The 14179-nt window shown below is 35.7% G+C and overlaps 1 protein-coding gene across 1 annotated transcript; it reads left to right on the forward strand.

Annotated features, from left to right (window-relative positions):
• Window positions 1-9773: 9773 nt before the first annotated feature.
• On the forward strand, window positions 9774-11156 carry LOC131438050 (zinc finger protein 664-like). Its single transcript, XM_058607830.1, has one exon. The coding sequence runs from the start codon at window positions 9818-9820 to the stop codon at window positions 11099-11101; it is 1284 nt and encodes a 427-aa protein (XP_058463813.1). The 5' UTR covers window positions 9774-9817; the 3' UTR covers window positions 11102-11156.
• The last annotated feature ends 3023 nt before the right edge of the window (window positions 11157-14179 follow it).

Below are 14179 nucleotides of genomic sequence, written 5' to 3' on the forward strand. Positions count from 1 at the left end.
ACGGATGATCAAAAAGTGATGAACGCGACCCAGCTCTTGAGCATACTACAATATGAATGGGAGCAGGAACGAGAAGAAAATATATCGTGTGAGCGAAACCTAGTATACACGGAAACATTGAAGGAATCATTTTGTGAGTATAAAAAACTGTCGGTTAGACATATTATTGGCACTGGCTTATGTAGCGTTTACACTATTGCTGGCAATTTCTTGCTGGCAAAATTTTAAAAAATGATTAAAAACAATTAAATATGTCTTCTAGATATTTAAATCATCATTCCTAGTTTTGATATTGATCCTCTTCATACGAACGAAAATGGGGAGATGTACTTTAGTTGATTTTGGGTAGGTTTGAGACTGGTAAGAATATAGTTCACGACGGTACGTGCGGTTTTGCTCCGTTCGCAGTGTGCTTTGTTCAATTTCGTATAGCGTGCAGAGTTGCCACAGTAAAATTTACATTTTTCTCTCACCACCAATCATATAGAGGCCAAAATCGTAAAGATCTGGGGAGATCTGACAAAAACTAGACAGATTGGGAAACTCTGACAAAAGATCTGGTTAGTTTAAGTGTCTGGTGAAGCGAGAAAAATGCCAGATAAATTTGACAATCTTGCAACGCTGGCTATACTGGTTCCTGGTTCCAGAAGTATCGGGTATAGAGGTCAAAAAATTTAAAACGAGACTCACTCAATTTTCTCAGAGATGATTTGATTGATTTCCACACACAGGCTCAAATAAAAGTTCCTATAGTCTCATAGGTTGCTGTTTAATTTAATAGGGTAAAATGTGTTTAATCATTCAGTGCGACGATGTATAATAAAGAAAAATTCTTATTAACTTGACATAACTGTTTACAAATTAAAAAGATTATGTTAGTTTATACCCAAAGGTTTCTTATTTTATTCAAGATTTAAAAAAATTCTTTACAGAATCTTATTGATCTTGATATTTTTGAAAATATAAGTAATATGAGAAAGGCATCATTACACCATTAGGTGGATTAAACTAGGTTTTTGATCATAAATACGTTTATTTCATAGGCAACCCAAATAAAATATATTGTAGAAAAACAATACGATTTGTTGTTACAAAACCTTTCACAATTTAGTTCTGGCCATTGAAAAATATTTTAATATATTGTTATACACTATTCAATTAATTCTGAACATGCTTTTTACAATAGAATGTATCGGTTGTTAAGTATCGTAACAATTCAAATCATAAAATTTTCTCATACATGTTTTCTTGGAAAACAATCAAATGTACAGTTTGCATATTGTTTGAAACACCACGTGTACAATAAATTCAATTGTGAATCATAGAAACACTATATTGAGTGGTTGGAAATCTTGTGAAGATACAATAAAATGTATTGTAACTCATAGATCTCATTGTGAATCAATTGTGTATGCCGTAAAATCAATGGCTTATCTTTTTACGGGAATATACATAAGCTTTTTTTCGCCGTGGCATCTACAATACATAGTACTTTAAATCTAATACATTCCGAATATCATATTAGTATGTTGATATTCATTACTTAATCTAAACACTGTTATTATAAAACGATTTGTTATTATAAATTACATTAAGCGTTAGAACTTTATGCGCTTTCAATTTCATCGTGATTGTATAGATAAAAACAAGAATTAAAACTAATCGTCTTGAAATAAATGCGGTTTTTGCAAAAGATTTATAAAAATTTTTTTTTGTAATTCAAGGTCATTTTTGTATAAATATGTTTAGTTGCGTCAAAATTTGTGCATACGTCCTGAAAATGAATCATTAAAGTCCATTATGTCTACTCGTTTTTTTTTAATTCGAAGTTTGTTTGATGTCAATAAATACTACGATATAGAGCATCAAAATGGAGGCCATGAAATTTTTCTTAATGTAAAATACACTTAACCTAAGAAGTAATAAATCAAATAGCCGACAATAAATATGTCATAATTTTACTTCAGTACCATCAAATTTGCCGAGTGAAACGCCAATGATCACGCATACTAACAATAATGCTTTAAAGATATTATTTGAAAGCAACATTAAAGGCGTATTCATGATTTTATTCTAGTACAAGTTGTTTTATTTTAAGTTCAGCTGTTAATTCGGGTAGAAGGTTTTATAGAAGCTTTAAAATCTATTATATCACTTGTCACAAGAGGTATTATTTACAGTTGTCATAAAACTGGTGGTGATTGCCGAATCAATTACAAAACTTATAAATTCTAATCAGGACCATAAGGCATTTGAATTGTTGCTTGGGTTACCTTATGTGATAATTTGCGAACATCACTGTTTTGGTGGTTCATAAAGTAAAACATAAAAGGCGCTGAGTTGTTTTGAGTGTTGTATTTGAAAGCCAATAGCGTTCTGGCTCACAAGAAGACCTTTCATTTGCCTAGTCAGCCATCTCTGAGATCTACATCTCACATACACATACACACAGACATTTATCGGTATTTATATTGATTTTTGTACACGATACAGGAATACAGATATGCTCTCTTAAAAACCGATAATTCAATTTTCATACAGATAAATACCGATTTTCAGTATTTGTATTTGGTTCCATAGGGTTAAACCAGATGGAGTGACCTTCTGCTGTGGAACCCTTGTTTTCTATACACGAGTGAAAATTAGAAATTCAAGCGTAAATACAAGTAGAAATGTGGTCAACTTTTGAACAATTACCGCTCAGTCAGTTTCAATTAGTAATATTATTTCACCAATTGATTGGAAATATTTCTACCTATTGATTTGAATGTTCATCGCCATGTATTTACAATTATATATCATTGAAATGTTGATTATTAGCTAGCAGTCTCCGGTTTACCGGATTTTCCTAACGTAGACGACGGTTTTGAAGGAGTAAGCGATATATCAATGGGAAAGAATCGCTCTTGTTGGTCAATAGATGCAAAAGCGAATCTATAAACATAAGTGAAATTATAGCTAACGATTCAGTCCTATATGTAGCATGCCAAAGGTAGGTTGTTGCTAGACAAAGCGCTATAAAACGATTTGAAGCTTGTGTTTGACACAGGGCCGCTTTTAGAGAGGGGCAATGGGCCCACGGTATTAGGGGGCCCTTGAGGGAACCTACCGAGAAAAAAAGATTATTCAGTTAGTTAGGGGCATACAAGTAAATCTTGCCCCCGGGCCCATTAATATGTAAATGTAAGGTTCATATCAAACCTGAACACAAGGATTCAAAAGTGTGACGATTGATTGAGCTGTTTGATTGAAAATGTCGACCATTAAAATTTTTTGTTGCCTTGTTTTACATCAATGGCTCGAACAACCTCTTTGATTGATTCTTGTAGTTTTTTTTTACTCGCAAAACCAGTCAAAACGGATTTTTCGAGAATGAACAGATTGATTTTTCCGCCAAATACAGATTTAAAAAAAAATAGTTGGCAGCTCTGATTCCGATGAACAATTATGGAATCAGTACTGCTAGTTCTTTTTTCTGGTAATTTTTTATGAACGTGATCCATGTGTTGTGATTCTACGTCATGAACGCGCCCATATTTCAATCCAGACCAGGGATGTCAGGTTCACAGATTAATCTGTGTTTCACAGATTTTGAATTTTTTGCACAGATTTTAAAAATGACACAGATTTTCACAGATTCTTGAATAAATCACAGATTTTCACAGATTTTGGAAATCTAGTACAGTTTAGCACCAAAAAGGGTACAGAGCGTGTTGGTAGTGAGATCTTTTTTTTTGCTCACTAAATTAAATTCGATCTGCTATAATGGTACGGAAAATGGGTAGTGAGACCTTTTTTTTGCTCACCAAATTGATTTTGAACTGCTATTGGGGTACGGAACAGGGTTGCCACATATACAGATTAATCTGCATTTTACAGATTTTTCAGATAAATTTGTGACCAAGATTCTGTATATGCAGAATACAGATTTTTTGGCAAAAAATACAGATTTGCACAGATTTTTGATAGCGTGGATTAAAAATTGTTTAATGATTGAGTTAAAATGTATTAAATAATGTTATTGATTTTTTTCAAAGTGAAAACATTATCCTGATTGTGTGTTAATTCTAAAAAGAGGATAAAACTTATATAAAAGAGTATGTTAAGGACATTAAACACAGATGTTATATCTGCTATATTCGTTTATGCTTGCTTTTAGTTACAACTAGTGTAGCGTAATTGCGTATGCCTTCAAAAGTTGCTTCTGATAAGATGGAAAGATTATGGCCTCGGCCATAACGTAAGGTAGTAAAGAAGAACGATTGCCAATCGCATTATACCTAATGAACGAAAGTGAAAATAATCAGACTAAGTTCTCACTTTCAGATTGGATGTTCAAAGTTTTTTGTCAAATCAGGGTCAAACGCAAAAACAACTTAGAGAGGGTCACGCGCAAAAAAAACTTCCAGCGTTTTTTCAACTACAACATCATAAAATTCAGACTAAGAAAAGTTTTGGTTTCTTTAAATTTGGGTTCTAAAGACTTTTCTTTCCTTTGTGCTTCGATTTCTTATCACTTCTATATACAGATTTTCAATACAGGTTTTTGAGCTCCCGATACAGATTTACAGATTTTTCTTCTGAAAAATGCAGATTTAAATGTGGCAACCCTGGTACGGAAAACGGTCACAGATAATAAAAATATACCATGTAGTCATCCGTAGGAATGCAGACCAATATAATGAAAAATATCCCACGTTTAAAGTAATATTTTACGATCGATTTCAAATAAATGCATTGGGATGTTCCAACTAGAGATGGGCAATTCGCTCCTGAGCTGTTCCAGTGAATCGAATCATTGAAGTGAGCTGACAGCTCACAGCTCTTTTCAAAAGAACCGCAGCTCACCAGCTCACTAATTTGCTACCGAATTCACTGTATTATGACGAAAGGAACACGCAACGAGCTGATCGGATCTTCGGCTCTTTGAAAGATTCAATTTAGTCGACATCAATTAAAGATAAATTAATTCGCATTGCATTCATTGCATCATTGCAAATCAATGATTCAATTTCGATCATGCATATGAAAGAAAACCGGTGCATAAGAAAAACGGCGCACAAAATGAACCTTAAGTTCAAACTAAAAGAGCTGATGAGCTGATACATCGAATCGATTCCCTTTGGTGAGCTGATCGGTTCGGAGCTGTTCACCAAAATGAGCTGTTATGCGCACCTCTAGTTCCAACCCTTCGCTTTACCCAAAATTGTAAGAAAACGGGGAAGAAAACGGAAATTCCAAGAACATACGATTCTAGATATTTAATTTTTCTATCGATTCGTATATAAATTGTGCCTGATAAACGTTTTTATCGAAAGATTTCGTGCCAGTTATAAAAATAAATGAGTTTTTCCTTATTCTTTCGCACGCACACAATGTGAACGCATGCATTGGGGTGTGCAAAATGCCACATGTGGTAGACGCTAACAACATTTCTTTTGTTTTCGTTTTCCGTTCTCTCTGCGTAAACGTTGAATATAGATGAGTAGAAAATGTAAGTAAGTGTTACTACTTTGTAAAATAATTACTATTAATGTTTCAATAGAACGAGAAATCAGTAATGATTTTCATCGTTACTAGCTTTGACGCTTTGTTGAAAACGTAGCACATCCCTACATATGCGAGTTGTTTATTGCGAGAAAAGGAAAAAATAAAACAAAATGTTTAACAAAACTCGCACGAAATCTCGCGAAAGAAAAGCTTTCTAACTGATATTTTTCGCCAAATGCATAGTAAAATCATTTACCTACAATTGTATGTTTTTGATTTTTCGTGAATCGGGTTAGTATTGGAGAAATTTGCAATTTAGGGTGAAATTTCGGCGACAAAGCAAGAGGAAGCAGTGAGTTGTCTCGCTTCGACCTGACCACGGCGAATCGCTACCTTAATTATATAGATACACTTGGGTCTCTTTTTACGCGGTTTTTTATGCGGCTTTTTTACGCGGATTTCCGAAGTTATGCGGTTTTTTACGCGTTGATCTCCAAAGTTACGCGGATCTCCGAAGTTACTCGGATTTCCAAAGTTACGCGGTTTTTTCGGCATCAAAAAATTTTCGATTTTTGAAGTGTCAGTCTTGACGGACGGAACGTTCGGGTAAACAAAGTATCAAACTAATTTTGACGGAAGCTGACATTCCGATGACGGTGACGGAAGGAGACGGACCGTCTAAATTGTACTTTAATCTTTCACTGGTAGAGAGACCGATTTGACTCAAGATTAATTTTTGAAAAGGACATTTTCGCATGTCATTTCTTAAAACCGCTGTAACCCGAAAACTATTACTTGTACAAAATTGTTCCTAAGAAAGAAATTAATTGAAGAATCCAATCAGTATATTCACCTAGAAATAGCTTGACGGTGATATCCTTTGAAATATCCCATGTATTTTGAACATTTTCGGAAGAATTTTTCAATTAACTCAAATATGAACGATTGCAGATGGTAAAATCGACGACACGACCAGGCACTCCGAAGAAAAATCTGCATTAAAATTGTCCGTTGACGTTTCATCGACAGTTACCATAAATATAGCGACCCCTTGGGAATGATAAAAACAATCTTCTCGAACAACACTGTTTAAGTTACTAAGAACAAGTTACCACGGAGTTACTAAGAACAAGTTACCAAGTTGTCTTTAAAATAATTTAAAAAATTGACCAGTGTTACAAAAAAAGATGTAATGGCTCCCAATGAAGGTTTCCTATCGCGAGTAATCTTCCATTACCCTAGAACTAGTCAATATGTCCTTGTTGTGAGCGGTGACGGAGACTCGAAGGCTGTAGTTGTGAATTGTTTGATAAGAAATTAATTTCATGGTTAAGGAATAAAATTACATGTGTGTGTGTATGTAACAAAAATATGCACTCACTTTTCTCAGAAATGGCTAAACCGATTTTCACAAACAAAGATTCAAATGAAAGGTCTCATAGTCCCATAGTCTGCTATTGAATTTCATTCCGATCCGACTTCCGGTTCCGGAGATATAGTACCAAAAAAGTGAAAAAAATATGCAATCACTTTTTTCAGAGATGGCTAAACCGATTTTCACAAACTAAGATTCAAATAAAGGTTTTATGGTTCCACAGCTTGCTATTGAATTTCATTTGAATGTGACTTCCGGTTCCGGAGCTATATGGTGATATGTGAAAATTTGAGAAAAAGTTTACACTCAATTATCTCTGGAACAACTCAACCGATTTTTGCAAACTAAGATTCAAATGAAAGGTCTTATAATATCCTAAAAATTTGTGGAACATTTTATCAGGATCCGACTCCCGGTTTCGGAACTAAAGCGTGATAAATGGAAAATTACCAATTTTATTAGCATTTTTCCACGAACGACAGGTACAGGTACAAATCCCATAAAACTGTCCGATAAATTCATCTAGTTTGCAGAGCTTGTTAGTTTGTGGGCATGAAAACTTAATTCGACACTACTGGTCTCCTCTGTTCCTGTTCCGAGAGCACCGAAAGTGGAGAAGAAAAACTCCTAAAACTAAATTCAATTCGATTTCTCTGCGATGCTTGAACCGATTTTCACAAATCTTGATTTGAATTAAAGTTCATACTGTCTTTAAAGCTACTGTGAAATTTCGTCCGGATCCGACTTCCGGTTCCGCAGTTACAGGGCGATGAGTGTCAATGTTTTCAAATCGCCATATAGAGTGACAATATGTACAACACCGAAAGAAGAAGAAAACACAAAACGAACAAGGCGTGCTTTGTTCTATTTCGTTGTGTAGTGATGTCAACAACAATAATAATACTAATAATAATAATAATAATAATAATAATAATAATAACAATAATAATAATAATAATAATAATAATAATAATAAAAATAATACTCTTACATGCTTGACTTACATATGCAGTAGTAACAGAAACGCAGGTTCGTTTCGTTTGTTAGATTTCATTTAATTGGTTTAATCGAAATAGAGCATGAGATAGTAAGTATAGGTTTAACTACGTTCAAATCTGTTCCAATTTGTAGTTTATATTTGTTGGTAGTAAACGAACCAACTTTGGCTATTCCGTTTATCTGAATCCGGTTTCGGAAGAATTGGAAATAGAGATCAAAAACTGCAAAAAGGATCTCACTTACTTTTCTTGGAGATGGCCAATTCGATTTTCACAAACTTGTAGGTTCAAAAGAAAAGTCTTACAGTTTCATACGGAATTCCTTAATTTGTTGTGGATACTACTTTCGGTTCCGGAACTACTGGGTAAACAGGTTTTATAGAGTTTGTGAGATTAGACCCGAACAAATTATTCTATTTCTATTCAATAAACAGTTGTTTTTGCGAGTTTCACGATTATATTTATGATGTAATGAGTAATATGAGAAAGGCATCATTACACCACTAGGTGGATTAAAATAGTTTTTTTTTTCAATTGGAAATGCCGTTCAAAAATCAAGCCTGTGTTAATTCAATCTAATTGAATTAATCGTAGCCAGTTTTATAAAACTTTTCAGATATTTTGCGTTGTATTGCTATTTCTGAAAGATTATTCCCGAAAAATTTTTCGTATTTGGTAACGGTCCGAAAAACTGGTCGCTTATATGGAGTACTCGGTTTCTGTGGTGATCTAGGCCCTAGGGTTTCAACGGCATATGAAAGGCGAGAACACAGTGAGTGATTTTAGAACAGTTGCCGGAGAAGATATCTCATAAAATTGAGATAATTTACAAAGGATGTGAGAGAGTCGTTACTATAGTTCTAAACACTGTGTCCAATGTGCCACTTGGGTGAATCAGAGAGCACTAATGAATAGGAATCAACCAATTGCTTCAGCCATTATCACTGCAAGTTATAATAAAGAACAGTAATGAATTACATATTTTCCATTTTTAATATACTTCCAGGTCCAGCGAGTGAATAAATCATAGTGAGTAACCACAAACGAGTTCCATATCCACAAATAAGTTCCCATAACTTCTCTTTAGAGTGCCGAGTGACAAATCGATCTACTGCTCAGAAACTTAATAATGTTGGAGAACTTTTGCAACTTATCGCGAGAATACGAACCAATTTAAATTTTCTGCGAATTATGAAACGATTCGGAATTCATTTTGTTTACATTCATTTGGTCGTTGATACACAGTAACCAAGGTTACAGTAACTATTATTCAAAATCAATAATTTATCAACTTGTGTTGGCAGTTTTCGAAAATTTTCCGGCAATTTCGTTTTGACATTACCAGTTACTGAGGGGTAGTTAAATTTGCGATACAGTTTTGAATGACGAGTGGCAAGTCGTGTCGTCGGTAAAACGTTACAAATATTTAAAAAAAATCATTCGCGTAACTTTAGTCATCAAATTTATTATATTTGAAAATCTCGGATGAAACTTGACATTATTTTTACACATACAAATTTGATTTAATAATACATAAGAAAAATTTCTAGATCTAAACACTAAATTTTTTAAATTTTTTCCCAGATTTGTAAGCAATATCAAACCGCACTTCGTCAAATTGGGTATCACAAAAACCCTTTACCCGGGAAGCTATTAAAAAATTTTCCTATTTAAATTTCGTAGTATATAGTAGCTGATCAGCATCTTTCACAGTTTATGCAAATGGTTTTATAAAAATATAACTGCACTGAAAAAAAGGTTTGCAGAGCCATTTCAGTCACTCTTCTAGACGTGATCTCATGTCAGCATAGAAGTGCACCATCGCGAATCACGTTTTCCGCACTTGCTCTCTTTGTTTATGCTCTCATTTCGCAAACACCGGCCGGGAGCTTCTTGAATTCGGAACTAACTGATGCACGCGATTTAGTACATACTAGCGGACGGTCGAGTGAACATGTCTGTAGCTGCGCTCGGTGCCAGTAATGTGACACACGAGGAGGAAGATATTTCAGTATTACTGGCAAGCTGTGATCGGGACAGTGCGGTTTGGAAGGAGATTTTAATTGATAATGATCTACTGGGTTCTCTGGAAGATCAGTTTGTGGATTTCGTTCGATATACGGGTGATTCAGTTCTAGATTTATTGGCAAACGATGAGCCAGTAATTGAGCAAACAGTAGAAGATATCGATTTCTCTAGCATTGATGGAAAAGAGGGTGAATTATATAACGGGGTGGATAAGCTCCTACCCACCACCAGCGATATACAGTCAAATGGTAGGAATGAATATTGCACTCAGAAAAATGTTTCCCATTCCGCAGGTGATGCAATGGATTTCAAGTGCGGGGTTTGTTTGTTGATATTTAAAATTAGAGCTCACCTGATTAGACACATGCTGCTAAAACATAACCAGATAGGTGTTCACAAGGCTGAAAAGATTTACGGTCGCTGTCGCCGATGCAATGAGCTTTTCAAAACGACTATAGAATTAGAAAAACATCTTAAAAAGGAACACGAAACTACACTTTTCTGCGACATTTGTTTGCGATTGTTCAGTAACGCAGGACATCTTGAGCGTCATCGAAGCTATCATGGCGGGGTGAATCCGTTTGTTTGTGATGTATGCAAAAAGCAGTGTAGAAATTCGAGTCACCTACATTTTCATCGTCGTACACATTTTGTGGCCGATCAAGGGTATCGTTGTAAATACTGTGATAAACAATTTTCCTCTGCAGGAAACTGTCATAAGCACATGGCCCGTGTTCACACTATGGAAAAACGCTATAAATGTTCCCAATGCACGGAAGCATTCATCTACACTCGCCAGTTGAAAATACACGAGAAGCAAATTCATGCATCAAAATCATATGGTCCTCACGACTGCGAACGGTGCGATCTTGCCTTCCGGGATCGCGAAGAGCTTAAAAGTCATCAAAAAGACGTCCATTATCAGAAAGACCGCCCGCACGCATGCGACCAGTGTTCGGCCCGGTTCAAGCAAACCGGTCATCTAAAAACGCACAAGTTGACCCATTCCGGCAGCAAACCTTACGGTTGTGATATCTGCGATAAACGCTTCCTAACCGGGCACGATCTCAACGTCCATAGGCGTTCGAAGCACAGTAAGGAAAAGCCTTTTCAGTGTGATAAGTGCGGAAAGGCGTTCATCGTTGGTTATTTACTTAACCAACATTTGCTCAAATCTCATGCTACTTTAAATGCTAGCACCAAAAAATAGACAATAGAGTTGACCAGTTGCTTCTTATATGACAATAAACTATATGTAAACTTAATCTTAATTTTTTATTTCGTAAACAAGATTAGGAATTCCCTACGATTAAGATTTTCTACACCACCGCATAAGAGGCAATAGAGGTTTCTACGCCAGGTGAAAAGGCCATGGAACGGTTACGTAACGACAACATTGATTATCGATACACAATAAAAAATTATTCAGTGCAGATCGAAAGTAGATGGTTTAAGCCATTGTTTTATGTAAAGACGGTAATAATCGAAAGAGAAAGTATACAAAGAGAAACTGACCTTTTTTAATGTTTATCGAGAACTAATGCTGTCGTTCCGTTTTGGAAGTGAAAAAGTAAAAACTTATTCCGTTTTTGTTTTTAGCACTGCACTGGTGTAATGGAGCACAAACTACTTGGGTGTAATGTAAAGCATCCTTTTCTGCTCTACACCGATGTACTGTCACCGTTGATAATGATAACACTGTAATAATTTTGCGTCAAGAAAATTGTAAATGGAACCATTAGTTCGTTATGAAGGGTGATTTTTTTGTTGGTATCTTTTTGGCAAAACTGTTTTTGACAGATCATGCGTGAATCATATCTCGTGTCATTGTCAAATTTCTTCAGTTTGGTCTATAAGTTAGAGAGTGTGTGCCAAAATTGGACCTTGTGCATCATCTTCAAACATTAAATTATATTGATCGTTCTATCGATTCCAATCAAGATCTCATCTGTTTGCTCAAATTTGTTGTGTTGTTTTGAAAATAAAATCCCATACTCCTTAAAAAATCACCCTTTAATTCCTGCATATTCCTGTTTTTTTTATTAGATATTTTAACCTGGGACCGTTGGAACAAGACCGTTCAAAAGAATGGCTTTTGCGCTACTTCATAAGGAGACTAAACGCTTTGGTTTAAATGCTCAGCTAAATGAGACCCTCCTACGAGTGGGTAATGTCTGTTTCTGAGTTCCGGCCGAGACGGTCCAACGTGATCCAGGTGACCTTAATAATCCGCAAAAACCCCAAAAAACATTCGCTGAAAACTAGAATTGCTACAAGAGGGCCTGGTGGGAAGAGGAGATTGAGTCAAATGTTATCTTTCATTACTGGTACAGATATGAGCATCCCTACTGCTCCAGATTGTCGTAAATTGGGGAGAGTGCTAGCAGGTTTTACAGTACGAACGAGTGGAACTACGTACGGGAATTCGGACGGAATAGATGGAATAATAAACACGCGGAATTACTCTTACGAACTAAATTAAAGTGAAAACAACTGGTCTATTTGTTATAGCAGTGCTGCCTACTGTATTTCTGTATCGTACTGAGGGGTGCGTTGATTACACACGGGTGGTATCGAAAAATAATGATCGTTCTTCCACACTCCTCCTCGATGAGCCACCTTTTGCAATGCTGTTACTCCAATTCCAATAGATCACAAAAACGGTTGTGCTGCATCGGTCCCAATGGTTTCCTCAATATATCAGCTGTCATCAATTCGGTTGGGCAATACTCCAGTACAGCTTACCTTTTCTTGCATAGTTCGATAAATTTTTCTCTTGTATCAACATTTTTGCATCTGCGACTTGGTATTTCGGTTTGAACAAATGCAAGGCACCCTTGGTTGTCCTCTTTTATGGTGTTTGCTTCCGTTTGATGCTCTCCGAATTCAAATAGCAATTGTCTCAGTCAAATTGCAAGCCTCGCTTAATGCCACATATTCAGCCTCCGTGGACGACAACGTAGCACTGGTTTGTCTTCGACTGGCCCACGATATCAGCATCCAACCGATCGAAAAGATCATCAATTTCACGTAAATGTTCTTTTAGATTACTGCGTCCCGACACGGAACGACCGAAATTAGCTCTGCGCCTAATTCGTATTACTGTTTTTGAATTAGTTGATTTTAACAACAAAATTTCCAAAATAACTATAAAATTAGTTAAAATTGAGAATTTACTTTGCTGAAAAAACTCTTATTTTTAGAGAATGTGTTTAGTTGGCGAATATCCTGGACACAAACCAGCAATATTTCAATCCAACACGAAATTCTCATTGACAACTCATTTTGTTATTAAAATCAGAAAATTTGTTTCTATTTATCTATCACCATCATTACTGAAGGACAGCACAAAGAAGACAAAAATGAAATTAGTTTTATTAACAAGTTTATTAGCCAAAAACTCATGAGAAGTGTCAAAGTAAAACAATCCATTGAAAAGCTAAAAAGGGCAGTCTTGTTGAAACTGCTTGCAAATTGTTTAGATGTTTTTCGCATGTGTTACGATATAGCCATATATAAATTTCTAAACCGATATGTGAAAATGACGTAAACTGTTAGTGGAAAGTGTATTTATTCAGAATTTGTGCGCATTTGAAGCGATTGTGGGTGTGTGTTTTTACGCGGAACAGTGAAGTGAGTTTCGAATGTTGCTCCCTAATTGTATGTGTCAAATGATGTTTTTTGTATCTTCCAACCTTCTGGGCTGCGCCGTCCGGTGTATTACTTGTATTCGGTTTTTGTTTTCCAAGTGCTCAAAGTTTCCTGTGAGAGAGTCGATTTCGCGAAGTCGAATGTAGAAAACAGCGATTTAGAAGTAAAATTTTCAAAAAGAAGTTTATGTTTCGCTTATGTCTTTTTCTCCAATACAACATCGTGTTTATACCTGCCAATATAGAAAAGATAACCGCGACTGAATATTTTTTCGGTAGTAGTGTGCTATCTAGTGGCTAGTAGTCATTACGGTGTTAACGTTTTTTCGGTGACAGAGCGCCATATAGCTGCAAATTGCAGAAACCAATTCAACCATATATGTTGGTTGAAAACAACAACAATGTGTTTGCTTGTGTTGGTAATTCTGTTGCGAGAATTACCAACACAAGCAAACGCTTTTACACTTCCGCGATACTTCGACCGACGCTATCGATTGAATTATTTTCACCATCGATCCCGATTTACATCCGACCACAATCTGGGCCCATAACCTGCTGGCAGGTTTCACAGCACGAACAAGTGGAACTACGTACGGGAATTCGGACGGAATAGATGGAATAATTACCACGCGGAATAA

Source organism: Malaya genurostris, chromosome 3 (assembly GCF_030247185.1).
Source record: "Malaya genurostris strain Urasoe2022 chromosome 3, Malgen_1.1, whole genome shotgun sequence".
Lineage (NCBI taxonomy): Eukaryota > Metazoa > Arthropoda > Insecta > Diptera > Culicidae > Malaya > Malaya genurostris.

Bases quoted from the DNA above. Each gene is read 5' to 3' on its own strand.
- LOC131438050 (XM_058607830.1), top strand. From the start codon at position 9,818: ATGTCTGTAGCTGCGCTCGGTGCCAGTAATGTGACACACGAGGAGGAA.